At 49.7% G+C, this 27,857-nt stretch overlaps 1 protein-coding gene across 1 annotated transcript in view; it reads left to right on the top strand.

Moving 5' to 3' along the window:
* The window catches only part of ULK4 (unc-51 like kinase 4), a 246,189-nt gene that overhangs the window by 180,941 nt on the left and 37,391 nt on the right, over window positions 1-27,857 (top strand). The window contains exon 34 of the mRNA XM_081105862.1: window positions 4,433-4,618. Within this exon, the coding sequence (XP_080961988.1) occupies window positions 4,433-4,618 (186 nt within the window). The remainder of the gene's footprint in view (window positions 1-4,432; window positions 4,619-27,857) is intronic.

Raw genomic sequence — 27,857 nt, 5'->3', positions numbered from 1 at the left:
TTAATAAACACTGAAAGCATTTTCATTAAAATTGAGAAAAGAGGAGTCCCTTCTGCCACCACTAATAGTCAACAGCGATGGGTGGTGGTAGATTACAGAGAAGAAAAATAAATATTAAGACTAAAACTGATTATTACTCGCAGTTGCGAGAACTTTCATACCTTGATAAGAGATTAAAATAAAAAACTTGTTGAAACTAAAAAGCAAACTTCAGTAATTCATGGCATATAATACACAGAAACCAATGGCTTTTTTTTTTTTTAATATACTGGTATTAGTCTGATAGAAATAGAAATGGGGGAAATCCTTTTATAGATGTGACTAAAACCATCTCATAAAAAAGGGACAAACATAAATATAACAGGAAAATGCAAATCATGAGGCTAACTGTAGAACATTTTGAAAGATGTAAAGTATGACCTAAATGGATGGAGAGACGTGCCAAAGAGAGGAAGGGCGGGGGGGGAGAGATAGAAACATCAGTGATAAGAGAGAAGCATTGGTCCACTGCCTCCTACGCGCCCACTATTGGGGATCGAGCCCCCAACATGGGCATGTGCCCTGTCTGGAATCGAACAGGGACCTCCTGGTTTATAAGTCGATGCTCAACCACTGAGCCATGCCTATTGGGCTAAAAGTAATTTTTATCGTAATTCCATTCACACGCTTTTAGTTCATTAAAACGATCCTCACACTGTGGAATAAGCGTGAGGTTTGCCAAAAGAATCCTGGCAGGAAGGCCTCTTTTCTTTTTTCTTTTCTTTTTTTTTTAAAATATATTTTATTGATTTTTCATAGAGAAGAAGGGAGAGGGATAGAGAGTGAGAGAGAAACACCGATCAGCTGCCTCCTGCACACCCCCCACTGGGGATGTGCCCACAACCAAGGTACATGCCCTTGACTGGAATCGAACCTGGGACCTTGCAGTCCTCAGGCCTATGCTCTATCCACTGAGCCAAACCAGTTAGGGCAGGAAGGCCTCTTTTCATTGCTCTTTATCACACACTCAGTCCTGCCTCCCAAAATGCCTTTAAAGCAGCGGTTCTCAACCTGTGGGTCGCGACCCCTTTGGGGGTCGGACGACCCTTTCACAGGGGTCACCTAAATACATCCTGCATATCAGATATTTATATTACGATTCATAACAGTAGCAACATTACAGCTATGAAGTAGCAACGAAAATAATTTTATGGTTGGGGGTCACCACAACATGAGGAGCTGTATTACAGGGTCACGGCATTAGGAAGGTTGAGAATCGCTGCTTTAAAGGAAAAGTACGGAACTCAGAAAGGAATAATTTATGACAATGAAGAGGAAGGGGAAGGAGTCTATAATACATTGAAGGCTCAGCATATCTCTGGCTGGCAGAAGGAGGCCCAGAGAGGACCCCACAGGAGAGAGGAAGCCCCGCCCCAAACGCCCTGCAGGGGTGCGAGGGTGGCGTGGTGTCGGCCTCCCAGCTCTGAGCCCCATAGCACCTCTGGCCTCGGGGAGGAGATGAAAATAGGGCCATTCTCAGAAGTCTGTATATGATCAGCTCTGCCATCGGCCCTCCCTATGCTCTTCGCCGGTTTCCACATGCAGAAGACCCAGTAGCCTAGAATGTGCCCCCAAATTATGCCAGGGCTTTTCCCTGAAGAAGCTGATGCTGAGCAGGAACTGCCCCCCAGAGTGAAGCATTCCTGAATTGTCTGAGGAGGGGAGGTGGTGGAAGGGAGGAGAGGCCGCCCCCGGGGAAGCTTTCCAAAGCCCGCACCCCCAGCCTGGGGCTGGGCTGCCACAAGTAAGCTCCTTGCTTTCTGTGGTATCGTGCCTGGAGGATTTCCAAACGTGTGTCTTTAGCCGTGACCTGTCCCCTAAGCTCCATGCGCATGGGTCTGCCCACTGGCTATAATGTCGCCATAAGAACATCTAAGCCATGGTCCCAGCGGTGAATGATGACCCAACGTACATTTCTGGAGACTCTGTCGTCTTGCCCTCCCCCAGCCTCACTGGTCCTGCAGGCATAGGGCCCCACTGCTCAGGCAGGGTCTGTGGGCCACAGGTCGGTGCTCGGACTGTCTTCTCAAGATGGTGAGGAGCCACTGGAGGTTCTGAGCAGGAGGGTGACGGGATCTGATCAAAGTGTTTAAAAATAACGGCTGGGGCTCCTGTGTGGAAGATGCATCGTGGGACATTGGTTATTTCTTGGATGACTTTCTCCAGCATCCTTCTCCCAGCCAGTGGCAGCAGCCTCCACCTGCACATCCAAGGTGGAAAGTCAGGAAGAGCAGCAAGTGACACGTGATCAGGCCAAAGCTTCTGCACGGAACCCCCACCTTGGCAGCCACAGTCAGCGTTGGCGTAGCTTCACCCCCTCCGGTTCCTGCAACTGCGCTGCTCTGAGAGAATTGGTTAAGCCCCCTCTGCATCGACTGGTGACGATTCTGAAGTGAATGTTGCCCCGTTCTCTAGTGCCTGGCCAGGAAAATGTGAAGTTCGTTAGCAAAGTCAGGACAGTGCCAGAAGCTCAACTTGTTTTTGGATTTTTTTAAAAAAACTCTCAATGATTTATAGACTAATAACTAAATCAGTGATGGCAGTGGCCGGTTTTCTTCCCTCTAAATTTCTCCGTTTAGTAACAATGAGCCTGGGGTCAGTGAAACGAGAGCATCCTTTCAAGGCAAAGCGGGCAGTGTCAGGGCCGCGGGCAGCGGTGTTTCCTTGGGTGATGTCATCTGGAATTGCTGCCATTCATCAGCGTAATGATAGTTTCTGCTGCCTCTTCAGCTGATTGGGGCGAGAGCGATTGCTGTATTAAAATGCAGGGGAGTAAGGATGGATGGCTGCTGTGAATTCTCCTTAAAGATGTCCCAGCAACACAGAGGGGCTATTTCCTCAGGTGCTTTTAGATAGCAAAAAGGGGTGGGAAATATTGTTATTATTAAGTGGTTATTTTTTTTCTTGGTTAATATATTCTCTGACATTAAATAGTCCTATATAATTTTTGACAAAACACTGCACCAGGCAATATTTTTTAAATGGAATGTAAAAGGAGAAAGATTTTGAAATGCATTGTACTGTGTAGATTGCATTTCAAAATCTTTCTCCGTTTACATAATGGGAACTAACCAGTACAAATGTGATTTGAAACTGTTTTAATACAGTTTTAAAATGCAAAATGTTTACTTTTGCGATATTTCCAAGTTTTATGTGTATATATGTGTGTGTTTATGATTTCATCTCTCCCACAAAACATTGGATTTAGCTAATAACAATGTTTACAATAAAGTTAGGGTTGACAGATAAAATACAAGATGTCAAATGGACATACTACGCTAAAAAAGATTCATTGTTTACCTGAAATTCAAACTTAGTTGGGTGCTCCTTTTTTTTTTTTTTTTTTTCCAAGTCTGGAGATCCTTTATAAAGTAGAAAACATGAGTAAATCAATGAAGGTAGGATAGGGTGAGTTTTCATACAAATATGAAATCTAATATAATTGCAGAAGTCGAGCCATGGTCTTGGCCTTCAGTCCTGGTTGCTGGACAGAAATGGACATATAATCACTTACAAGATATGCATCATCCAGAAAGTGGGGTGTATAGAGGGGAGACATTTACTTGGGGCAAGAAGCATGGTCTAGTTTGGGGGTCTGATGCAACACTTTTTCATAGTCTCTGTTAAAGGGACCCTTTCTGATGGGGGTGGGGGTGTAATATCCACCTTGTAATATCCACATTTAATGAACTAGACAGTCTTTCAAAGAGAAGTAGTTTTTTTAAAATTTAGATGAAGTCCATTTTCCATTTTGTACATTGTACTTTCTCAGTTCTAGCTAAGAAATGATTCCCTCGCTCACGGTCAAAAAGATTCTGCCTATGATTTTTCTGAGAAGTTTTAGATTTTATATTTAGTTCTAGCACCCAATTTTTTAAAAAGAACCTTTGAGTACATGCAAAAACAATGCTTTCTCTCCTACCTGTTTAGTTGATAATGATTTGGACACAGACAAGTTCAAAGTGTCCCATTATATCTTCTAGGAAGTGAATTTTTCTAAGCAAGTTAATAGTAAGCAACACTCTAAGGGCCATGCCTCAGAAGATTTCATACAGTTTTCACACCCATAGACACACGCACGCACACACAGCCCTGTATGAACATGTGCATTAAATATATGTATGTAAAACCTATGCTGGCCCCTGCTTGCTCCGGGCTTTCTTTGCTGTGGAGTACAGGAAGCACTGCAGGACTTCCTTTGGATTTTGTGATGTGAGCTTTCTTTGAGTTACTGTGTGCATTTTGAAGACGATCCATTCACAAAACCCCACACCAGTTAGTCCAATGTTGTGCTCAGACTGTTTTCCCCGCGAAGGCAAATTTTGCTGTGGTTCCTGAGGGACGCCAACACCCTCTTTGACGAGCCTAAGCAGTCCTGTGTGTTCCTTTTCAGCTTCCTGCTGAGGATCCTGAAATTTTTGAAGTTGCATCCAAGTGTCTGTCTATCCTGGTTCAGCTCTATGGGGGAGAAAACCCGGACAGCCTGTCCCCTGAGAACGCAGAGAGCTTTGCCGACGCACTGACAGCCAAGGAGGACCCCAAGGAGCAGAAGCTGCTGCTGCGGGTTCTCAGGAGGATGGTGAGTCGCCGGGGAGCTGGGCAGGGCGGCGGCTTCCGCGGCGGCCGGTGGGCAGGGAGCAGGTGTCATCTTGGACCTCGTCCCAGCCGCCTCTCCCCATAGTCACCTGTTGTTAGCCTGTGTCCGATTCTGCCTGTCAGCATAGCTTTTCTGAACTGGAGAGTTAGAGAGCGTTGCGCCCCCTTGCCTCTTCGTAAGTATGCATTTCCTGACAAAACAGGCGTTTTCTCACCTACCCACTGTCATCGAAAGCGGGAAATTTAACCTGATGCCCTTGTTTTACCCCCCTGCCCTCCATATCCCGATCCTGTCAGCGGTGCCAGTGCCCTCTGCAGCCTTTATTCTGGGTGGGACCCAGCTGGGAGCGCGTACTTTGGTAGACACGTGTCTTTAATCTGGAAAGTCCTGCCACCTTTCTTCGTCGTCATCACACTTTGGGAGCCTGCAGGCTGGGTATTTTGCGGAATCACCGTCAGTTTGTGTCTGTCTGACGTCCGTTCGATTCAGGAAAACTCCTGAGCGGGTATTGTCTTTCTCAGTCCAGCACCTCCAGGGGCTCATGGTGTCTGTCTGCCCCTGGCGGGTGATGGTCATTTTGATCACCGCATTCAATCAGTGTACACTTATTATTTTTAAATTCCTGGTAGTTGCACAGTGGAGATTTCCTAACTCTCAGTCCTCTGTGCGGGAAGACTTTCCCTACTGTCCCGTGTCTGTGCTCTGGGAGCTGATGCTGAAGGTACTTTTGAAGACGGACTGATTTTCTTTTCATAACAAATCTGACTCTGCTGCTTCTGAAGGCTGTTCTTTGCAGTGGCTGCTGTTGAAGTGTAGGAAGGGCTGAGGGTCCTGCTGGTCTGGCTCATGTTCTGGTTGGTCGGTCTGTCCGCTTCTAGACACAGGCATCTGAGGAGGCCTTTGGCCAGCGCAGCTATGGATGAGCCAGGGGGTTGCACTCAGGGTAACTTTGGTGCCAATTTGATAAATAGATGGCGGTGCCTGGCCCAGCTCAGTCTACCTGGTGGATTAAGGTGACAGCCTGGAAGTGGGACACAGAGTTCATCTACCCCCCCCTCCCCCCACCCTCACTGCTACTTTATGCTTTTGTACAGACGGGTCCCCACCCCCACAAGACTTGCCGTCTCAGCGAGCCATTCCCTGAGAAACAGAGTGATGACGGGGGACTGGAGATTGCGCACCAGCCTGGTCCGGGGGACACTGAGTCACATGGGCAGGCAGGGGCTCCCTTTCCGTTTTCTTTGTCTCTCTGATGATTTGCAGCGGTTCTCAACCTGTGGGTCGCGACCCCTTTGGCGGTCGAACGACCCTTTCACAGGCGTCGCCTAAGACCATCCTGCATATCAGATATTTACATTGCGATTCATAACAGTAGCAACATTACAGTTATGAAGTAGCAACGAAAATAATTTTACGGTTGGGCCACAACATGAGGAACTGTATTTAAAGGGCCAAAAGGTTGAGAACCACTGATTTATTTTTTTTTAATTTTTTTAATTGTTTTATTGCTTAAAGTATTACAGAGGGTATTACATATGTGTCCTTTTTTTTTTCTCCCCCCGCCCTTGACAATCCCCTGGCCTGCCCTACCCCCCAGTGTCTTATGTCCATTGGTTATGCTTATATACATGCATACAAGTCCTTCGGTTGATCTCTTACCTCCCTCCCTCCTGCCCCGCAACCCTCCCCGCCTTCCCGCTGCAGTTTGACAATCTGTTTGAGGCTGCTCTGCCTCTGTATCTATTATTGTTCATAAGTTTATAATGGTCTTTATTATCCATGAATGGGTGAGACCATGTGGTATTTTTCCTTCATTGACTGGCTTATTTCACTTAGCATAATGCTCTCCAGTTCCATCCATGCTGTTGCAAATGGCAAGAGAGAACCACTGATTTAAGGTGAAAGTCTCAGTCTGGCACTCCTGTGCCTTTAACACCTCTGGGCTTCTTCAGAAACTCCTTTGTCCCACAGGGTAGACCTCTCAGGAACTTGGCTTTTACAGTTAGAGATATTTAAAATTGGAATTTTATTCAAATAAACAAAGCCGAGTCACCGTGAAGACATGTACTAGGGAATGTAATCACATGAGTGATGTCTGGATGTGACAAAATTGTGATTTTGGTAGAGAATGATCAGTGCTTGGGAAATATTAATCTAAATTGGATGTGATTAATTTCATAGAGATCCACTGCCTCTCCTTTGAAACGTTCAGAACCAGGTTTGTTAGGAAACGCATAATTTTCCCATCGCTTTGGCATGGCGCTTGTACTACAAGTGAGACGGCGCCCATTCAGGTAGAACGATGGGGCAGTGACGCTGTCTACAGGGGCATGTTTCTGCAGCCAGATGTGTGCGTGTGCACAGCGAGTGGGTAAACGCAGACTCTGTGCGGGCCGGTGCGGGCTCGGGTCAGGTTTTGCCACCAAATACGTTCTTGATCCAAACTTAGGGAACAAGTTTGGGTTTCAGAGCTCTTCAGAATTGCAGAGAGGCGATTCTGGGTCTGTCTTGGAAACAAATTACACCATTTTCTAAAATACTGGTCGCATTAATCATGCAGCAAGCCAATCAGACCCCAGGTTGGTCAGAGTAACCAGACGCCGCCGCCTTTTAGTTCACTTTACTGCCTGAAAGGATCTCCGTAGAGTTTCTGACCTGCTGCATAAAGGACCAGGTAGATGGTGTTTGTGGAAGAAAAATTGAATGTAAGTGACTTTTTACCCATTTACGGGAAAACAACTTACCTCTTTTTAAAAATTATGGTAAAATTCATATAAGATTGACCAATTTTACCGTTTTTAATTGTACAGTCAGGAGCATTAAGTGCAGTCACATGGCTGTGCAACCATCACCACCATCCATCTCTTGAGCCCCTTCCCCCCAAATGCAACCCCGCCCTTTAACAATGACTGTCCCTCTCCCCAGCCACCCCCCCCCCCCCAGCATCCAGTAACTACCATTCTTGAAATACCTATTTCAAGTCCCAGTTTTCTGCTTTTCTTTCTAAAACTGCAATGCTCACCAACAGATGAAAGACTGAGGAAGTTTACTCTGTGCTAATGGTGCTGCCCCGGGGTGCTCTTCCTCACTTAGTCTGTATTTAGAACATCCACCCAGTTTAATTATCCATTGTCATTGCCAGGAAGCCAGGCGGTTCTATAATTATACTCTGCTGTAGCTTTAAAACTGTGATGGAAATCACCCTGCAAGGTGCTCCCCAGCTTGCCTCTCTCTTGAACTCCCTATCGATGGGAGTTTTCCCAGAGTGATGATTGCAGATTGGCTGCTTGTCTTTTAATTAAAGCTGCCTTACCCCTGCACTCAGGGTATCGGTATCGACTGCGCAGAAACCACCACAGCCTTGTTCTGCAGAACTGGCTTCAGCGCGTACCCCTGGCTACTGTGAAGGCAGAGGTGATGGTAACTGATGTCCTGGCTCCCCCTGCCCGCCCAGCTACCCTGCAGCAGGGGTGCGATCTAGGTGAATAGCATGAAAGATTCTTACCAGCATCCAGCCCTTGGAGACGCTTTTCCTGGTGGCTTTCAGCAAGTCTTACTGTGCTCACATCCCTTTCCTTTCAGAATCTAAAATTTAGATGCTCATATAGGTCCCCTGGTCCTTTTCATTCCACCGGGAGAACGGAGATGTTCCATTGCTGGATTTCTTCATGTAAAGAAAAGCCTTTAGCCCGGCCAGTGTGGCTCAGTGGTTGAGCATCAACCTATGAATCTGGAGGTCACGGTTTGATTCCCCGTCAGGGCAGATGCCCAGGTTGCTGGCTTGATCCCCAGAAGAGGCCATGCAGGAGATAGCTGATCAGTGTTTCCCTCTCTCATCATTGATGTTTCTCTCTCTCTCTTCCTCTCCCTTTCTCTCTGAAATAAAATTATATTTTACAAAAAGAAAAGAAAAGCCTTTAGAGGCCAAATGGGGTAAGTAGGAGTTCTGCAGCCATTCAGCGTTAGAAACAGAACGAGTCTGGACTCAGAATCCGAAGGGACTGTTTCTAGTAGAGAGGTAACGAAGCATTCCCTGAGGTATATAACACTTAGGTAAGACGATGCCTCTTTCTCTCCAGCTCATTTTCCTGGTGGTTTAAGTCCTTCTGTTCTTGATTATTTTCTTAAAGGACAACAAAGGGGGCGGGGCGGGAGATTGGTGTGAAACCAGTGGCCTAAAAAAGAAACCCTATGTACCCAAATGAGTGAAAAGTGAACATGATTAATTCTCGGGGAACGGGCCCCGATTCAGGTGCTCCTGCCTCGGAGAGGACGCTCTGACGAGTCTCTGTCCCGGGATCGTTCTCTGACTCACGCGCCCCGTTTGTTACCCTGGGGAAGCTGTCTGTGCCAGCGATGCCATAGTCACAAGCTCCCTGGGAACTCGGAATGGTTTCGTTGTAAATTTCCAACAAAGGAAAGAAGTACCTGCCTGTAGTTCCTACTTCACTCCCTGAGGAAACATTCTGTGGTTTTGAGCAGTGGAATCGGGAAGCACACGGCCAGGGGATGGAGCCGGCCCTCAGGACTGAGGCTTGTGTGTGGCCGGGCGGGAAACACAGTCCCCGAGGGGCTGAGGAAGCGTGTGCAGCGTTGCCCCAAGTTGGCAGAGGATGCGCAGGTGGCAGAGAAAGCTTCCTTAGCGACACTGTGAAGGGGTCTCCCCATTTCCTCCCCGCCCCCCGCGGAAGCTCCCGGCCGGCCGGCACCCCCCTCCTCGCTCAGTCCATGTGGGTGGCCCCCTGCAGCATCGTTTTCCTTCTGTCTTGACTTCTTTTCTCAAGAGATTCAACCCCCCCCCGCCCCTTCCTGAAATTCTTCTGTCAAATAAAATCCGTCCCCTGTCTTCTCTAACGAGCCTTCTAGTTCAAGTTCCCACTGCCATTGATGACACTGTACCCACTTTTTATTATGAAAAGTTTCAAAAACACAGGTTGAAAGAGTAGTTTGAACACCTGAGTAATCAAGAATAATCAGAATTGTTATCATTTTAGCATATTTTTTCAAGTGTCCATATAGTTTATTCACACAAGGTGTTGTCGCCGCAATATTTTTATTTCTATGTGTTTTTTTTTAATTTTTAGATGGTTTAATTTTATTTTTTATTGAATTTATTGGGGTGATAAAATTGCTTAGTTTTTGGGTATCTGTGTGTTTTAAGAATCATGTGGAAGTAAAGGCATTGTGACACTTGGCCCCTAACTAAGATAACATCACACCCAAGGGACTTAGTAAAAATGTCATGTCACTAATATCTTGCTCATATTTAATTTCCCTAATTGTCAAAAAATGACTTTATAGCTTTTTTAAAGCCAAATTCCAGTCTGAATTGAACTGTTGTTGCCTTAGTTCCTGGCCTTCTCTCCTATGAGAGCCCGAGGCAGACGTCTGGGGGTGAACACTTTGGAAGAGTGCGGTGAGTGTCTCCTTTGGCGGGCTCTGAGTAGAGGCGTGGGGTGACCCGGTTGCTGCGTTCGGAATAGTCGTTGAAGTGGGTGAGGGATAAGAGAGATGCAGGGGGTTCCTGCGATCTGGGAGAGGCCTGGCCGTGGCTTGGAGCGATCATGTTTTTGGATCTTGAAAGTAGACCCAGTAGATTTACCAGCAGACGGGATCTGGACTGTGAGACAGAGAACAGCCACAGACAGTTCCGATCCATCTAGGCCAAAACTTGGGAGGAGCTGGTGTGGAGGGAGAGGGAGAAGGAGGAGCTCCGCCTTGGACATGGGATGTTTGAGCTGCAGTCAGACATCCTCGTTGGCCGTTGCATCTACAGTTCTAGAATTCCAAGTATGAGAGGTCTGGACGGGAGAGAGGAATGGTGGGAAGTGGTGATCAGTGTGTGGGAGGCTTGAATTGGGTTCTGGAGGGCAGCCGAGTAATGGTAATGGCCCCAGCAGTGAGTGTCTGTGTGTGGTGGTCACTGGAGGGAAAACCAAAGAACGGTGGTGCTGGAAGGACCCTCTCGGTGGACGGGGATATTGCCAGGTGGTGCTGAGACAAGGAGAGAGAGCTGGGAACGAGGGATCCACAGATAGCTGCAGCAGGGAGAGCACCAGGGTGTGCTCTTGGTACGAGAAGCCAGGTCTCTTCGCCATCTTAGGGAGCTGAGCCCAACATCTAGATCAGCACCCTGGGGAGACACACGGGAGGGGGCGAGGTGGGGGGGTGTTGTGATTGCGACCTGCCGTAACCTTTTCTGTACCGGGGATTGACTTTTCCCAGCACCATTGCTAAAGGCAATAGTTTGAAAGTGTTCCTCAGAATTATTTCCTGCAGCATCCTTCCTTCCTATTTCAGTTGAAAGCGTACCCCGATCATGACCTTCCTTGCAGCAAATAATGATTGGACCATCATTTCAAATTACCCTGGGCTCCCTTCTCGATTTATACACCGAACGTATTTATCCTTTCTTCAAAGAAGGTCTCAAAGTTCTACACAGCACCATTTTTCCAAGATAATAAATAACTTATTTACTATAAATGGATAGTACTTGGCGTCTCTCTATGAAGCACCCTTAGAAGCTGTATAGATTTTGCTAATTGGGTGTCCAAAATGTTTGGTTTTAAGCACCACAGAAGTTTTGATGCCTCTTGCTTTTTGTTTTCCTTTTCCATTCCTCCACTATTATGTCAAGAAACGAAGCCTATTTATAAACTCCACTTGGACCTTGTGGTATGGTTATGAGCAGGTTTTAATGAAATTTGAGAGTGTCTCCAGAGATCACAGATACTGGGGCCTTTAACATTGAGTGTTGCTTAGCAACCTGAAAGTCATTACATTTCCAGGCTCTGTAATAACATGATATACTTTTCTTTGCTAGTCCCTGATGAAAATGTAATGGAAATAATCCCTTTCTAAAGGTTGCAGTCTATGAGGGGGCAGCAAAATAGGTCCATTCCCCCCCCCCCAACCCCCCGCGGCCCCTCGCCTCTCATTTCATGGTCTGGGCCTGTTTTAATTCAGTGCACAAGCACTGTTTTCTGAATGTTGCATGTGACCGAATGAAATATGTTCTAAGATGATATTCTTAAAAGAAAGGCGTGCTGCCCTGAAACAATGATTAGAGAAACCATAGAAATTGTTAACATACGTCCGTGTACCTCCACCATGTTGAGACTAGATTTATTAGTTGACCACCAGTTTATGCAAGAATGTCTGCTTGCTCCTAGTTAATTTATTCTGTCCAGGTATTTGCACTATTAGGTGTTGTAGGCATACACTAAACCATATGCTTTAGAGTAATGGGAGCAGAGCCAGTCTGCATGAGCCAAAAGTTTGATTTATTGACTATTTTTGGAAAGATATTTTTGTAATTTTTCTGAAGCTGTATATTTAAAAATTATAAATAATAATTTGTACATGAATTTCATAGCAACATTGCTCTTAATAGCCAGAAAAGTGGAACCAACCCAAATGTTCAACAACTAATGAATGGAAAAATAAAATGTGGTATATCCATGCAATGAGCTATTATTCGGCCATAGAAAGGAGTGAGATACACATGCTACAGCATGGATGAACCTTGAGAGCATTCAGTAAAAGAAGCCAGCTTGGCAGTGTGGCTCAGTGGTTGAGCGTCGACCCATGAACCAAGAGGTCATCAGTTTGATTCCTGGTCAGGGCACATGCCTGGGTTTCAGGCTCAATCCCCAGTAAGGGGCCTGCAGGAGGCTGCCGATTGGATGATGTTTCTCTCTTATTAATGTTTCTATCTCTCTATCCTTCTCCCTCCCCTTCTCTCTCTAAAAATCAATAAAAATCTTTTTTAAAAAGCCAGACACAAAACATACATACTGCACGATTTCATTTCTATGCGCTACTAGATTCCACTGATACTAACTATTAAAATAGACACAAATCTATAGAGACAGAGAGAGTAGTGGTTGTCAGGGGCTGGGAGAGAGAGAGGGGAGTGGAGAGTGACGGCTAATGGACTCAGGGTTTAGGGGATGATTAAGATGTTCTAAAACTGGTTGTAGTGAAGGTTACACATCTTTGTGAATATACTAAAATCCACTGAATTGTACCCTTTAAAATGGTATGTGAATTGGTTCTAAAAAAAAAAATCACAGTATTAATTCCCCCCCCCCCCAGGAATAGACAGTCATCCTTAAACTATTATCCTACACATTACCATAGTTAACATTTTGTTTTATTTCTAGATAGACACATGACATGTATGTATGTATACACACATGCACATAAACACATACACATGTGTTGATAATTATTTCTAAATGAATTGAGATTTTAAATCATGATGGTGAAAAGTTCATTTCTTTACCTTGATTGCCTCCCCAGATTCCATCAAAATGATCAAAATAAGTATAAAAATAAGTGACAATCTCACTGAAAACAGGGAGAGGTCTCAGTCCCAGATGACTAGCTTGGGAAATTTCCAAAAGGTGCAGTTAGTTTCCGAGACCCCACCGCAGGCACAGAGGCAGGCACACTGAGCGGCTCTGGAAGAATCCGGGCTCCGGCACTGGGGGCTCAGAGGAAGGGCTCGGCCCCTCCCTGCTCAGCCAGGCTCTTCCCCGAGGGCCCCACGGTGCGCAGTCACTGAATTCCAGGCTGGGCTGCCTGGCCACCCAGAGCCGCTGCCCGCCACCAAAGTGGATGCTCAGCCTTTTGTCCCTGTTTGTCCTGTGAATCTAAGTCTTTATTTCCCCTCCATTTCTCACTGACCCCAGGGGAAAACTGCCCACAGCCCTCAGCAGCATCCACTCAAGAGGAGATTCCCCAAGGAAACCAAAGTGAGATCTTAAACCTTCCCCAGGCAGCTCATCAGGCTACCGGTGCTCACGCCTATCGGTCTTCATCTCTGATGCTGAGCAGACAGAAATCGCCGGACATCTAAGGAAAGTCTAGCCCAGGAGTGGCCGCTGGTGAACCGGAAACACCAGTGGCCACAGGAAAACAAACATGAGAAACAAGACTTTAAAAAGAATTCTAATTAGTATCTTCACAGACTCGAACGATTATTACATTCGTAAACAGGGCATGACTTTCAAATTTAAAACCCAATAGAGGGATTCAGTAACAGATTCAACTCTGGCAAAACCAAGTGAGTTATTTGTAAAACCAATTTAAAAAGCCCTTCCTGAACACAGGCAGAGAAATGTTAAGAATTGTGGCCGTTGGAGCCGGGAAACCCAGCAGCCCTTCCTGGGATATGTACGCACCAAGGTCTGGTGAGCCGAATGAAATACCCTGGGCACAGGAAGAGGGAGGGAACGCTTGGCCGCGCTACGCTGACATCCCCCGCGTCCTCCATAGGACAACAGTGATGTCATGGAGCCATCTGACCGCGATTCCTTCTCTGGACCTCACGGCTCACTGGGGCGGGTGCCTGAATACGTGAATGCTGCTTGCCTTTGCTTTGAAAGCGTCTCTGGCCTTTTTGCGATGGTGCCCTTGCCAGCCCTGTGTGAGAGCCTGTCGTCTCTTCTAGATTAGAATATTTAACCTGTGCAGCCTTTCAGATGTGTACTCAACGGATCCTTTTGCTGAGATAAACAACCACCCAAGTGGTTCCTGACGGATTCCTTTGCAACGTGGAGTATTTGATTCAGTCCAGCTTGATCTGTGTCTTTAATCAAGAGAAGCAGTGGTCCTGATTCTATTTTTGAAGCCTTTATTTAATATAGCCTAAGGATGCCGTCTTCCTTTCATTGAGATAGGAGCTTGTTCTGTATTCCAGATGAAGGACCTCAGTTAGCTAGGTGGTGCAGAGACGTGGGGGGTTGGGCAGCCTTGGGTTCAAGCCTCCCCTTTTATCTCTCTATATAAAACCCTAAGTGACCAGTTGACCATTTAACCATTCGCTGTGATGCGCACTGACCACCAGGGAGCAGACACTCAACGTAGGAGCTTCCCCCTGGTGGTCAGTGCGCCCCCACAGGGGGAGCGCCGCTCAGCGAGCTTACCGAGTGGCAGCAGGCACAGCGGGCTGGGATGAGTGGGAGCAGCACGGCGCCTGGCCTGGGCTCGGGCTCCTCCCCGGCCTCCTACTGCTTTGCGCACTACTACATCCCTTGGGGGATGTCGGACCGCCAGTTTCGGCCTGGCTGGGCTGCGGGGATCAGGCCAAAATTGGCAGCCCGACATCCCCCGAGGGTCCTGGATTGCAAGAGGGCGCAGGCCAGGCTGAGGGACCCCACCAGTGCACAAATCTAATTGGATAAGTAATCTCTCTTCACTGAGTCTCGGTTTCCTAATATAAAAATAGAAATAATATTTCTACCATAAGATTGTCGTGGGTGGTCACGCGACAATGAAAGCAAAGTGCTTAGCATGTGCCTGGAACACACCGTATTTTTCTGTGTCTAAGATGCCCCTCAATTTCAGTCTAATGATTTTAGAAAAAAAAAATAGGGTCTTATACACAGAAACATACAGTAACTTCTCAGTGTAACTATTGCTGATCATCATGATCATCAACCTCCTCCTCTTCCTCACTTTTATTCCTGTGTTATATTCATTTCCTGGCTTCATCAGAAAGTTGAGTCATTACATGTTACATATTACTTTCTGCCCACATAATTGTGAAAGCATTAGGACGGAAATAATGTGCTGGTTATCGAAGGTGTTTTGAGTTTGTTTCCTCGAAGGTCAAGCTCATGAGGCCTGTCACAGATTGTCCATTTCTGTTTATTCCCTCCTCCTCCCTCTTGCATGAGGAAGTGTGACTGCTTCTTCCTGTGACGTGGAGAAGCCCTCGTGCATGGCGTGCCCTAGGAAGATAATTAAATTGCCCAGAGCAAACATCGAGGTTATCTGGATCCAGACTCTAGAATGCAGCGGAACTGCTGAAATAGCACCATCGCAGGGGTGGTTTGATGGTGTGACAGAGTGAGCAAGACCTCTGGCGCCCTGCTGCTCAAAATGTGGTCCCAGACCCGCCGCGGCGTCCTTGCTTGGTAGCTTATTGGCAGTGCGGAGTCTCGGGCCCCGTCCTGCGCCTGCTGCTTGGACTTGGTGTTTGGACGTGGTCCCAGATGCACATCTGAGAAACTCGAGAGCAGGGGTGGGGAACCTTTTCCTGCCAGGGGCCATTTGGATATTTACAGCATCATCCTCGGGCCACACAGGATTATCGGCTTAAAGATGAGCTGCTCTATTTGGTCAGATACTTAATAACTCGCCCCTCAGGCCTTGGCAGGGCAAGACCAAATGATTTCATGGGTTTCATGTGGCCCGCGGGCCAGACGTTCCCCACCCCTGCTCCAGAGGCTGCTTCTGACAACCCAGAACGCATAGTTACTGAAGCCGCAAATGATCTGGGTCCCAGACACTTCCTTTTCTGAGCCCTGCCTGTCTTTAGCCAGTTGCGAAGGCTTTCAGTTACGTTTGCTGGGAAGAGGACTGGAGCCTAGTTTGTGTTGTCAATTTATTTCTGCAAGTCCGGTAACATCCGCTGTTGAAAATCTTTTTATTTCTTCAATGTTCTTGTATTTGAAAATGGTAATGACATTCAAAATCGACATGTGTGTGTATGGTTTCTGTCTCTGAGGGCGAGCTTACCCAGTAAAGAATTCACACGAGACTTCAAGCGGCACTGGAAGAGAAGCCTCAGACAGAGGATATTGATTAGGTAGACCCGTGAACCGGCTGGCAGAAAGCACCGCGTTTTCCTATCTGTTACACTGTAACAGTTACAGCGATGATATCCACCTACCAGTGCATTAATAATGCAGGGACGTGGGCAGAGGGCCTGCTGGGGTCAGGGGCGGGCAGGCGGGCCAACACTGCTGCTGATGGATGAGTCCAGACGCAGAGGCCGGGAGTGGGGCTGAGGAGTATTGAGTGAGCCGTTTAGACAGACGGTACCAGGCACTGGATTCAGAGAGGACCCACGGACATAGGCTCAGACCTGGACTCTGCCCTTTACCTGCTGTGTATCCTTGGACCAGTCGCTTATACCTCGGAGCTGAGCGCTCATTTACCTGGTTAGGGCCCTTGTCTGAAGATGACAGGAGATGGTTATCGAAGGGTTTACCGTAGCGCCGTGCGGGGTTTATCAGCACAGAGAAAGTCACCAAGACCCGGGTGCACGGATGCACACCGTTACATACGTACCTCGGAAATGGCAGGCAGCTTCCTCAGCCTCCAGGACCCAGCATGTGTCCCCACCAGACTCTAGCTTTCGTCCTCTTATTTCCTCGGTGGAGGCCGTTTCTGTTTGCGGATGCACATCCTTCCTGTCACTGACACTATGCACCGGGAATGCACCTGCATAAAGCACGGGTCTTTACTGCTTCCTCTGCGTGAATCCGGAGCTCTGGAGTCAGCTTTATGGAGCCACAGTCAGGTGTGGGGGAGCCCCCCGGGGCCCGCGGTCTCCCAGCACAGGGCAGGCCTCTTGTCGCTTCCCCAGACCAGGGAGGGGCCTCGCTGTGCTCCTTCGGGATTGCTGGGAGCAGCCGGCAGAGCTGCTCATGCCTTATGCATGACGCTCGCTGACCCCATCTGGCCTCCCTCAAGGTCTCGACCCTTCCGTGGCCCTGCCTGCTGCCAGCACGTAATCCCTAGCCCCTGGGGAACAGAGGCCTGTTGCCAATTACTGGGGGCATCTCTGTGTGCCCCCCAAGGAGCTCCTGGTGCCTTGTTAGGCTTAATTGCATGGCCACGGAGAGCCCAGCCTCTGGAAGCAAGCTCCTCCGTGGCCCCAGGGCACGCAGGCTGGAGGGTGGCCAGGTCAACGGCAGCTTCAGTGTCTCAAGTCGGACCTCGTAGGCAAGGAGGCTCCTGTAGGAGGGGAACTTGAAGCAGAGCCCAGAGGCAGCAAGGGACCAAGTCCTCCCACACTCCTCCTCTCGCCCCACCCTCCTGTGCCCACAAATTCTCTTGACTCTGCTTTACACACAGACCAAGAAGGGATCCTCTTTGACCACCTCCAACCCCCGCCCCATCCAGCGCCTCCCAGGTGAATCGTTATAACTTCCTGCTTCCTGCTTCCTGCATGGCTCCCAGCCTCCAGCCAGGGCCTGCTCTCAGCACAGCGGCCAGCGGGCGATCCTTCCAGCAGCTCAGGGAGATGAGTTCTCCTCTCGGGGGAGGATCCGGTCTGGTCCTGATCTACGTGGCTCCTGGGATTTGACCTCTCTCCTGCCTCCCCCCCCCCCCCCCCCCCCCCCGCCAATCTAGACGCACAGGCTGGTCCTCAGACACCCAACGCGCTGTGCCTCCAGGCCTGTGTATGTGCAGTGCCCTCTTCTGGAAGGTTCTTCCCAAGCCCACATGGCTTTCTCCAGGTCTTTGCTCAGGTGTCACCCTGACCAGCTTCAATGACGGGCGCCCCCGTCCCTGTCTCCTCTGCCTCCTGGCCTGCTCTCTTTCCCCGCTGCACTCAGGGTTTTCTGGCGTTTTGCCTATTTGCGTATTTTCTATTGTTTATCCTCCCCACTTGGACATAAGTGCTAAAGGGTCAAGAAGTTTGTTTTAGCATCACTACATCCCTGGCACCTTGAACTGCACTGGGCATATACTTTGTTTAAATAAATGAATGGTTTTTGTAAACTGCGCCTGCTCGTCTCTGGACAGACTCAAGCCGTAAGCTGCCCTGCGGAGCCCACTCTCCCGTGGTGTTTGCTGGAGGCGGTGCAAGAGGCAGCGAGGCGTCCTGGTGAGCAGCTCGGCTCTGGAGCCAGAATAGCTCCACCTGCAGGCCCTGCGACCTTGGGTGTCCTGACCTGCCTGCGCCCCACGGTCCTCGCCAGTAACGGGGGATGCTGAGAGTGCTCGCCCCTCGCGCCGAGCCATTGTGAGGATCAGACGAGTCACTTCTGCAGAAGCAGTTAGAACAGTGCCGACCGCTGCCTTGCTGGTGCGGAGTTTTAAGTCTGGTTCGTCGGCGGCTAACAAGTTGTAAGGACACACAGTGTCTGGCACTATGATCTGGAACACCACACCCTCAGACCTGGGGGAGTGACTGCATCAGGAGAGAACGGTCCGAATCACTGAGGACTCAGAGACAGGAGGGACTGTCAGCGTGAAGGGCACGAGATGACACATCACACGTCTTCCTGCAGGCCGCTTCGCGTCTCCCTGTGTGGCTGACACGGACTGTCGTGTGTCAGTCTGGTTTTTGAGTGAATCTCTTTCCTTTGTAGAAAAAACACGTAGTGTCACAGTAGGGCCGATGACGTGGAGAACACGCGGGACAGGGCCCCTCCACGGCGGCCTTCCCACGTGGAAACACTTACTAATGGCGGCCGTGACCTGTAGTTTCATCTCACCGAGGTGCACCTGATAAACAAGTTACATGAGCTGTACGGAAAAAGCACTTGATAGTCAAATGAAACATCCAGGTGTTTATCTAACAGAGGCTGTGGGAAGGCCTTGGGCTAGAAATCCGGTTTGCATACAGTATTTGTTCCCAAGTTTCCTGTTTTGAATCTGATGGCATTTTAAGCTGGCGGTTTTCATTTTAGCATCCTCAGTAATGAAATAAAGTGTGAAATACGAGACAGTGCTAGTTAAACATTTACACCAGCCCTACCCTGTCATTTCGTGAAACTATTAAAATGTAATGTTTTTATAGGAAATCATTATAAATTTATGACAAGTCTAATCTGTGCTGACGCACGGTCGCCAGGACGGTGAATTATTGTTCTAAATTTCGGGTGGCAGATGCTCTTCCTGTGCGGCGGTGCCTGCGTGGATCAGTCCCTATGATGGAGTGTAAGAAAATATCTTCCAATTTGCATAAGACACGAGTGCTGATTGTACGGTTTGATTTGAGACCGTCCTCGATATTTTTCCCAACCAGCAATCTTGACAATCAGCCCTCCTACAATAAGGGAGCGCTGATTGGTTATGAATGCTGCCTGAAGACTTTCTACCCCACATCTCTAAGAGGTACGCACCCACAGAGAGGATGACATAAAACATCTCTGTCTTCAGTAATTGGCTGTAAGTGGAAGTTAGGTTCTGCATGGCGCTTGCTCAGCCCAGGGGCCTTCTTGGGTTCAGATATTGGGATTCAACCTGGGATTGGATCTCTCTTCCCAGAGCAGGTCTTAGATGTGGGCAGACCAACAGCCGCCATTCTGGGATCCCAGACGAGAACTAGGGATACCTTTCCACCTCAGAGTGTCTCCCTGAAATTCATCCACGGTCCCTGAAATCCCACCAGCTAGAGAGTTTCCTTGGGGAATACGCCCCCATTCGTAGGCATACACGCTTGGAAAGATGCTGTCTTTATCCTTAGCATAAAGTTGGTTGGTTCTTGGGCAAATGTAAGTTTTCGATGGGGGAGAGGGCTGAGAGCACTCCTCCAGGAATGATATACACAGTAGGAATATACGGAGCTCTAACACTGATGGGGAAAATGAGATTTGGGGGGGGGGGGCTAGCAATCTGAATCTATGCCATTAACCTAATGCACATTCTTGTTAGCCTATAGTCTAGCCACTGCCCCTTTAATTGTCTGGTCCTGCAAACCTGCTTACTCCCATTTTAGAGGGGTCATAAATAATACAAACCCCAGATGGAGTTATCAGTGCTGGTGCCAGGCCAGGCCTTGAGATATGGTCTCACTGCCCCCATCCCAGCACATGGAGCTTTTTGCAAAGCCCGCGAAACATCCGGAAGTATAATCCATATTTGGGGGACAAAGAAACCAAAGGGGTATAAAGGGAAAGCTTCCTCCATATTGGTTTACTCAGGATTTTAGAGAGAGACAGACTCCCCTGAGTCACTGTACTGGCACATGTGCAATGTCTGGAAATAAATGGGCTTTTCCTGTGCCTCCGGTGCTCCTCCGTATTTTTCAGTCGCCTGGTAAATTCTGTAACAACACGTGCTGTGGAAGAGAAAGAGATGACCCCAGGTAGGGGTGGGTCAGGGAGCCATTCTGGATTTCCCTGCAGCAGAGGCCCAGTGTGGAGCTGGAGGACTGCACGGTAGTTCTTGTGTGCAGTTATGTGTGGCTGGAATGAGTACAGATTTGGAAAGCTGGTGCTGTTAGTGCTCACAGCTTCTTTGGTGGGCGTGCCCGAGCCGAGAAGAGGGACTGCTCTGTCCCCCAGCCGAGCCATTTCTGGGCCTCCAGGGCCCTCTCATAAGCAGCCTCTATCGGGCTGTCTCATCCCGACTCACAAGCAGCAAGTGCAACAGAGAGTTCCTTGTCCTGTCTGACCTCAGGGCTCCCAGGCATGGGCAAGGGCCGCGGTCGCTACCTGGTGGTCCGTGAGGTCCGAAAGGTTGGCGACCGCTGGGCAAGAGGCAGGTCACCACACAGCATTTGGGGAGTCTCCGGACGCCGTGGCAACCGTCCGGAGACTCCCACCCCACACGGGAGCAGCGCTGGTGACCCTTCTTTTCCTTATGCACCCAGAGCAGCCTTTCCAGACATTCTTCCTAATTGCTTCTTCCCATAAAATGTTAATGCCGCGATGTCCTGCGCCGGCTTCTGCACTGCGTCCTCCGGGACCTTTGCAGCACTGACGGGCCGCTCCCCACCTCTCCCCTCCCGGAGCGGTTCTCACCGCAGGGAGCAGTCTCCGCTGAGGATGGACGTGTGTCCTGGAAGGTGACCGGAGGAGGGGAGTGCGGACCCTCTCCCCCGGGATCAGTAGTCACTTGCGAGACTGGCGGACGCTGGACGCAGCAACTGAAAGGGACGCCTGAAAGGTGGCGGGGTCCCAGGCCGTGGCCTCTTCTCTGCGGGGAGCTGGCTCCATTTGTAAAGGCAGAGCTTGGAGTGGTCCCAAGGGGAAGCCTTACCTGTAAGGGGCGGGGGAGGCTCGTAGCCGCCCCAGGGGTGGGGTGTGTCTGCAGCTTGAATGAGAGGGGAAAGGATGGAGTCGGCCCAGTCCAGTGCCATCCACCCCGGAGCCTGGAGCTGCTACCTCCTCATTCTTTCAGCGTCGGCAATCGGGCCATTTTTCTTCAGCTGCCGCTGGATGAAGTTCCTGGTGTGCTTCCGGGAGCCCGGCCGCGGCTTTCATCCACCGGCTCCTGGTTTGACTCTGTCTGGGAAGGAGGAAGGGTCATCGGTCTCTCCCGCCACAGGCTCCTGCGAGGGCCTCGCCGACCACCCCACAGAAGCATGTCCCGCTGTGCTAAGGTGTCTCTTAGGAGAGCCAAGGCCTGGACCCGCAGCTTCTAAAGGGGTCTGGCGTGGTGACGCCGGATGTCAGGTTCTTCTCAGCTACCCAGAAGCCTGCTGGCTTTGCAGAGAGAGCTCTGAGATGGGGTGGCAAATGCAGTCGCAGCCCTGCTGTTTGGGGCGAAAAGGAAGACCCTCTGAGAGACATCGGAAAGGAGACGCTATCCCGTGAACGCTTACGTTTTATTTGATTTTTGCAACACGAGCGAGAAGAATCATCACAGGCCCCACCGTTCCGGCCCTGGTGCCAGCGCTTTCCTTCTGGAAGAGGCAGGAGCAGCGTCTGGGAACCTCCCGGGCTGGGGGGAGGAGGCCCGGGGAGGAGGCCCAGCCTCCACAGGACAAAGCCTCGCCGACTTCTCTGCAAAGGAAGTCTGCGCACCTCCCAACGCCACCCAGCTCCTTTGAGGGCTCTTCCAGCTCAGGGAGTTTAAAGTGGAAATTCGAGTTTCTGGATCTTCTCTGATGACAGAGGCAGCCCCGGCGAGGCAGACCTCGCCAAACACAAAGACACTTCTTGAAAGATACAGTCGAGAGTGAGCCATGATTCACCGCAAAGACTGCTGGCTGATTCTGGAGCTGCCTGATGCAACCCAGCCTAGGCCACTCTGAAAACACCCACTGCACACGCACACGCACACGCACACACACACATGCACACACATGCATGCACACACAGACACACAAGCCACACACACACACACACACACACACACTCTCCCCGCCTCTAGCTAGCAAACACCAAGCCATCATTTGAGTTTCTTACTCAAGCTAAATAACTGCAGGCCTTCAAATGGAAGCTTATTCATAATTCGGATTACTTTTTGGTTTATATGCATAATAAGCACATAAGAAAGACAGTGGAAGACAGACAAGTTTCTATAAAGATCATTTCTCCACTGTGTTTGTGTTAAGGAAACACACTTCCAGTGACATGTCATCAGTTATATGGAAGTGTGCGTTTCTGTTCCTGCACACTGATCTGGAGTCCGGACCCATCGCTTTTGTTCTTTAAAAGGCCGATGACCTAAAGCAAAACACAAAACACAACACCAGGACTGCGCCGCCCCTCTGCAGAGACAGCCAGCCAGGCTGGAATTTTATAGGAAGGTTCCTTCCACTTACGCTGTTATTATCTTCTTAGGTTAAGTGTGAGAATCGCTGAATGTGATGGATGGGAGGTTTGCATAAAATATGGAGAGGTCTGTGTTTGTGAAGGAAAGACGTTCACAAATCGCATTTATCACAATGGGGTATTAAATTATAAAATATATACCTCGTGCCTGGAAATATACCCATGGAATGGCTTAGAGAATTTATGTCCATATTAATAATGGCAAGATGGATAAAGTAATCTACGTCTTATTTTTCAAAGAGATATGTGTGGCCTTGACAGGGCTGCCGTGGTGATATTTTCCTTCACTTTACAGAGGAACAAAATTACATGAAGAAAAATCATGGTGTTTCATTGATAGCAGGGGCCCTGCATTTCATGGTGAGACCGCCTCCAAGGAGCAGCCTGCGTGCCCAGAGCCCTGGGCGGGGGCTGGGGAGGCGGGGTGGTGTCCGTCCGTTGTGAGTTATACTTAATAAAGGAGCTGAGGGTAGAAAAGATCCCACTTCAGTTTGTCCCTTCTGACCCCTGACTTTGCCTTTCCTAGAGTTCGCTTTCTACCCGAGGGGCAGGATTTTGGAAGTCAGTGCTTATTAATGCTACTGTAATGCTACTAGGAATACTACTGCCATTGCTACTCCTGCCACTAAAGGTCCCTCTCATCTGTCTGCCCCGAGAGGCTGGGGTTGGTGAACGGGGCGTTTCCATGCTGGCCCGGAGGAAGCCTGGGTCCCCGGGGTGGGGGTGGCGTCTGGCTTATGTTGTCCCACGTGGGATGGACCGAGGCCAGCTCTTGGGAACCGCCCCCCCCCCCCCCCCCGCCAGGTCAGGCTTCCCTAAGGATGACTCGGGTCTGCCGTGTCCGAGCACACATTGCGCAGCAGGTACTTACTTTGCCCCTGGTCAAGCCAGGCCCTTCTAGGAGTTACATTGGATGCGGACGGAAGGATGGGTGGATAGTTCCGTTGCCATGGAGAAAAGTAAGCTCTGTCTCCGAGCCTTCCGAGCGCCATGACGCGGAGGACTGAGGGCCCTGGGCCCCTCCGGCAGGGCCCCGCCAGACCCTGTTTATTTACATCCGATGGATTCAAATGATGCTGAACCAACAGGGAGTGAGTTCATGGGCGCGGAAGCTCTGCGGGAGGTGGAAGGCGTGACGCGGGCGGAGGGGCTTCTGCTGACCTCTCTCTGTTTCTCCTGCCGTAAAATGTACAACAGGCCCCCCCCACACACACACATGGACCCTGTTGCCCTGGGCTTGGTGTGTGTGTTCTGTTCCATGTCTCTCTCTTAGAATCCGATGTTCTTGGGCAGCATGAGGAGTGGGACACAGACTTTGAGGCAGAAGGAATTTCAGCTGCTTGGGCCTCTCCGAGCTCACTTCGCCTCTCTGGTCCCCACTCCTCCAAAGCGGGGATGACAGTACACTCGTTCTAGAACGGCTTCGAGAAAGAAGAAAGCGTGTGAGTGAGGCCCCGCGTGAGCACCGGCACGCAGGCGTGCAGAAGGGTGCCTTTGCCCGCTCTCTGGGACGCCCGCGGGTTGTGCAGGGGCCTGAGTTGTGTTGCTGGCGGCGGATGCTGCACCCGTCCAGAACATTCCTCTTTCAGACCCGAGACCTCATTCTTTTTGCCTCCTCTCGGTCCATTTCCTTTTTTAACTTATCAGCAAACCAGCCTGTTCGTATGGTCCTAACACCTCACTGTTCCTGGAGGGAGCAGGTACCCAAGTAAATCACGCCGTGCACCAGGTTCCCTCGGACGAGCCCAGAATGAGACGGTGCAAGCGAGGCAGCGCGTGGTCCTCGGCCGGAACGACGCCCTGGCTGGAGACGCCCCTTTTCCGGGGATGCTGGGGCAGGCGGCTTAGACAAGGTGCTGCCTGAGATGAGTTTGAAACGTGTGTACGACTTGGGTGTGCAGATATGGAGGGAATGGCATTCCGGATGCAGGGAACAGCACGAGCAAGCGTGTGGAGGCAGAAAGGGGAGAGCCACGCGCAGGGAAGGAAAGGGAGTTTTAGGTGGAGGGTAAGATGCACGAGAGGGAACAGGAGGAAGGAAGGAAGCTGGTGAGATGAACCAGAGCCTGGCCTGGGAAGGACTGGCTCCCTGGGTTTTGAGAGCTGCGAGGAAACGTCTGTCTGGTTTGCTGCAACGCTGCACGCGGGCAGGACTCCCTTTCTTAGACTCTGAACTCTGTACTGGAAACATTCAAAATAAGAGCCTTTTATGTTGTGATTTGCCTGAAAGTGGAGAGGCATGTGCGTGCTGAAGGCTTGAGAGCCGTGTGTGCGTGACAAGGCCGGAGCAGGGTGTGGCTGGGGGGCTGCATCTGCCGCTGGGATAAGCTTTAAAGCTGATACAGTGTGCCTTTGAACTCCGCTAGAGCCTGCTCCGTTCAGAAAAAAAGTATAAATCTTTCCTGTGAATCCTGTGATTCTTTTCCTAAATACTTGTTCCTGTGTCTAAAAAGGGGGGATTTCTGAGACTGACTTCTTTAATTGGAGCCCTTTGAAGATAAATCCTGAGCGATGACTCACGCAGGGAAGGTTCTGTGAGCCTTTCAGGTCGGAGGCTCGGCAGGCAGAGCCTGAGAGCCAGTGCGGACTCGGGCTCTGTCGTCACGGTCGCCCTGTAGCCCTGCCCGTCCTTGGGGGTGTTTTATAAATGACTTATTTTAGGAAAAGAGAAGTCAAGGCGTCAGCATCTCTGCTCACTGTCATCTTTTCCAGCTATTTTGTTTTCATTCAGATTTATTTCCCACAACACACACAAGAAGGTACTTCTCCCTCATTCATTCTGCAGTAGTTATGAAAAGTCATTCACAGTGAAAATTAACACAATCTAAAAACCTGGAAAGCCTTGCAGTAAGCCTGAAGAAGTTAAATGGCGGGTTCCTCTCCGTGCCCCGCCCAGCTCCTCTCCCTCTCCCCGCACACTCCGGGCGCACACTCCGGGGCGCACACTCCGGGCACTGCTGGGCGTGCGGGCAGCGGTTTGCTAAGCTCACCTCTGCCGAGGCTCATGCATTGTTAGGTCGTGCGGTGGGAACGCGCGAGGATGCAGGTGAACACCAGACCACAGCTTGCCCGTGGTTCACCTTTTTGTTCATTTGACTTTATGTCAGACAGTAGCTGCGTGTGTATTTCCTAGACGGTCTTAGTTCTAATAACGGCAGCTCCGTCCTAGTTATTCAGGGCCTCTGCGTCAGGGTTGATTGCGACATGGACCAGGAGAACCTGGCAGGACCCTCGGGCTCGATGGGAACGAGATGGAGCCTGAGGTGGAGCCCGAGATGGATTGGCCTGGCGGCAGCCCCGGCCCTCTGCTCTGGTCTCTTCCTGTGGCTGCGCATCTCCGACATGACGGGCGCATAGGCCGTTTCCACGCGTGAAAACTCAGACAGAGGAGCTTGGTTCTGAACCCTCAGCGCGTTCAGGCCCGCTCCCCACGTGCTCCTGGCGCCCTCGACCCGGGAACTTTAACGGAGGGAGGGAAGCGCCCTCAGCCAGCCTGGCGGGTTAGTCCACCTCCTCCGCTTATCACTGGCCATGCTCACATTGTCTCCGCATAAATTCCCTCACTTAGCCCATCTGCTAAAAACGTGTGCTTTCTTTGACTTTTAATATAGCAACATTTGTTTCTAAATAGTTCGGGAAACGTTATTTTGATATCAGGCTATTTACTGATGCTTCAGGTTCCATTTCATTTCTAAAACAATATGAGGGAAAATTCTAATGCACATTACAGTTCATTTAGTTATCTGTGGGCTCCTCAAGCATCGTGCTTTTTTCCTGTGTTCTCTTGGCAAGTGTTAAATTCCTGTTGATAACAGTGAACTCATTCAGGGGAAGCTTCGCTGGTTAATTAAAACATGTGAACCTACTTTTATTAGAGCAGATCGTCAATAAGTTCTGAATTCTCTAGGCAGCCGCTTCCTCTATTAGACCATTACTTCCGTGAGGAAGGAGGAGTTGACGAGGAGACTGCTGTTGCTTTTTTACCACGCGTTATTTCTGTCCGAACCCTAAAGTGAACAAGTTGGAGCCAGCAATATGGGATGCTAATTTTGGATCTTCTCTGAGTAATGAGGTTTTTTCCCTCCATCAGATAACTCAATTTTCCAACTACAACGTGCCATGTTTTTATTTTTTTGTGCTTTTATAAAGGATCTGTCTCCCCCTTAGAGCTAAGGTCTTTGGAGCAAAGCCTGACCCCTCTGGGTCACTGTTGTATATTCCTCATTGGCCTGACACACCGCCCGCCCCACCTCACCACCTGCTCAGCTGCCTGTGATCATCTCTATTTCCATGGAGCAAACATCCTTCTTTACGGGAAAAGGAAACATGGGGTGCTGGTCCCCTCCTTAGCCTAGGAACCCTCCTCCTCCGCGCAGCGCCCTGCCCTGTGGGCACCTGTGGGTGAAGGACCCCAGAGTCACCTCAGCCAGCGCTGCCCAGAGCCTCCTGCAGCTGGAGATGCTCTGTCTGTGCTGCCCAGTCCCGGAGTCACTGCACACACGTCTGGGGATGAGAGCGTCACTTTGGTTAGTTTAGACCAGGGGTTCCCAACCTTGGCTGCACATGAGAACCACCTGGGAATCTTTTAAAATCTTGATTTCTGGGCCTCATCCTCCGGAAATTCTGTTTCTTTGTTACTAATGTTGTGGCCTCACCTGATAACAAAGAAACAGAATTTCCGGAGGATGAGGCCCAGAAATCAGGATTTTAAAAAGATTCCCAGGGGATTCTCATGTGCAACCGAGATTGAGAACCACTGGTTTAGACCCATAGTTAAATAGCCGCATGTGGCTGCTCACTGCTGTCTGAGACAGTGTAGACCTAGTTGCCCCTCGTTGGCCCTAGTAGACATCAGTAGGTATTTCTTGAGAGAATGAATAAGAAAGAGAGAACTGACCCCTACCCAAGGTCACACAGCTAACTCGTGGGAAAGCCAAAATAGGACCCTGGGGCCTGGACAGGATGGC

This window comes from Myotis nattereri (genome assembly GCF_964212035.1).
Source record: "Myotis nattereri genome assembly, chromosome: 14".
NCBI lineage: Eukaryota > Metazoa > Chordata > Mammalia > Chiroptera > Vespertilionidae > Myotis > Myotis nattereri.
The sequence above is the reverse complement of the archived record's forward strand: the minus strand, read 5'-3'. Positions and strand labels throughout refer to the sequence as shown.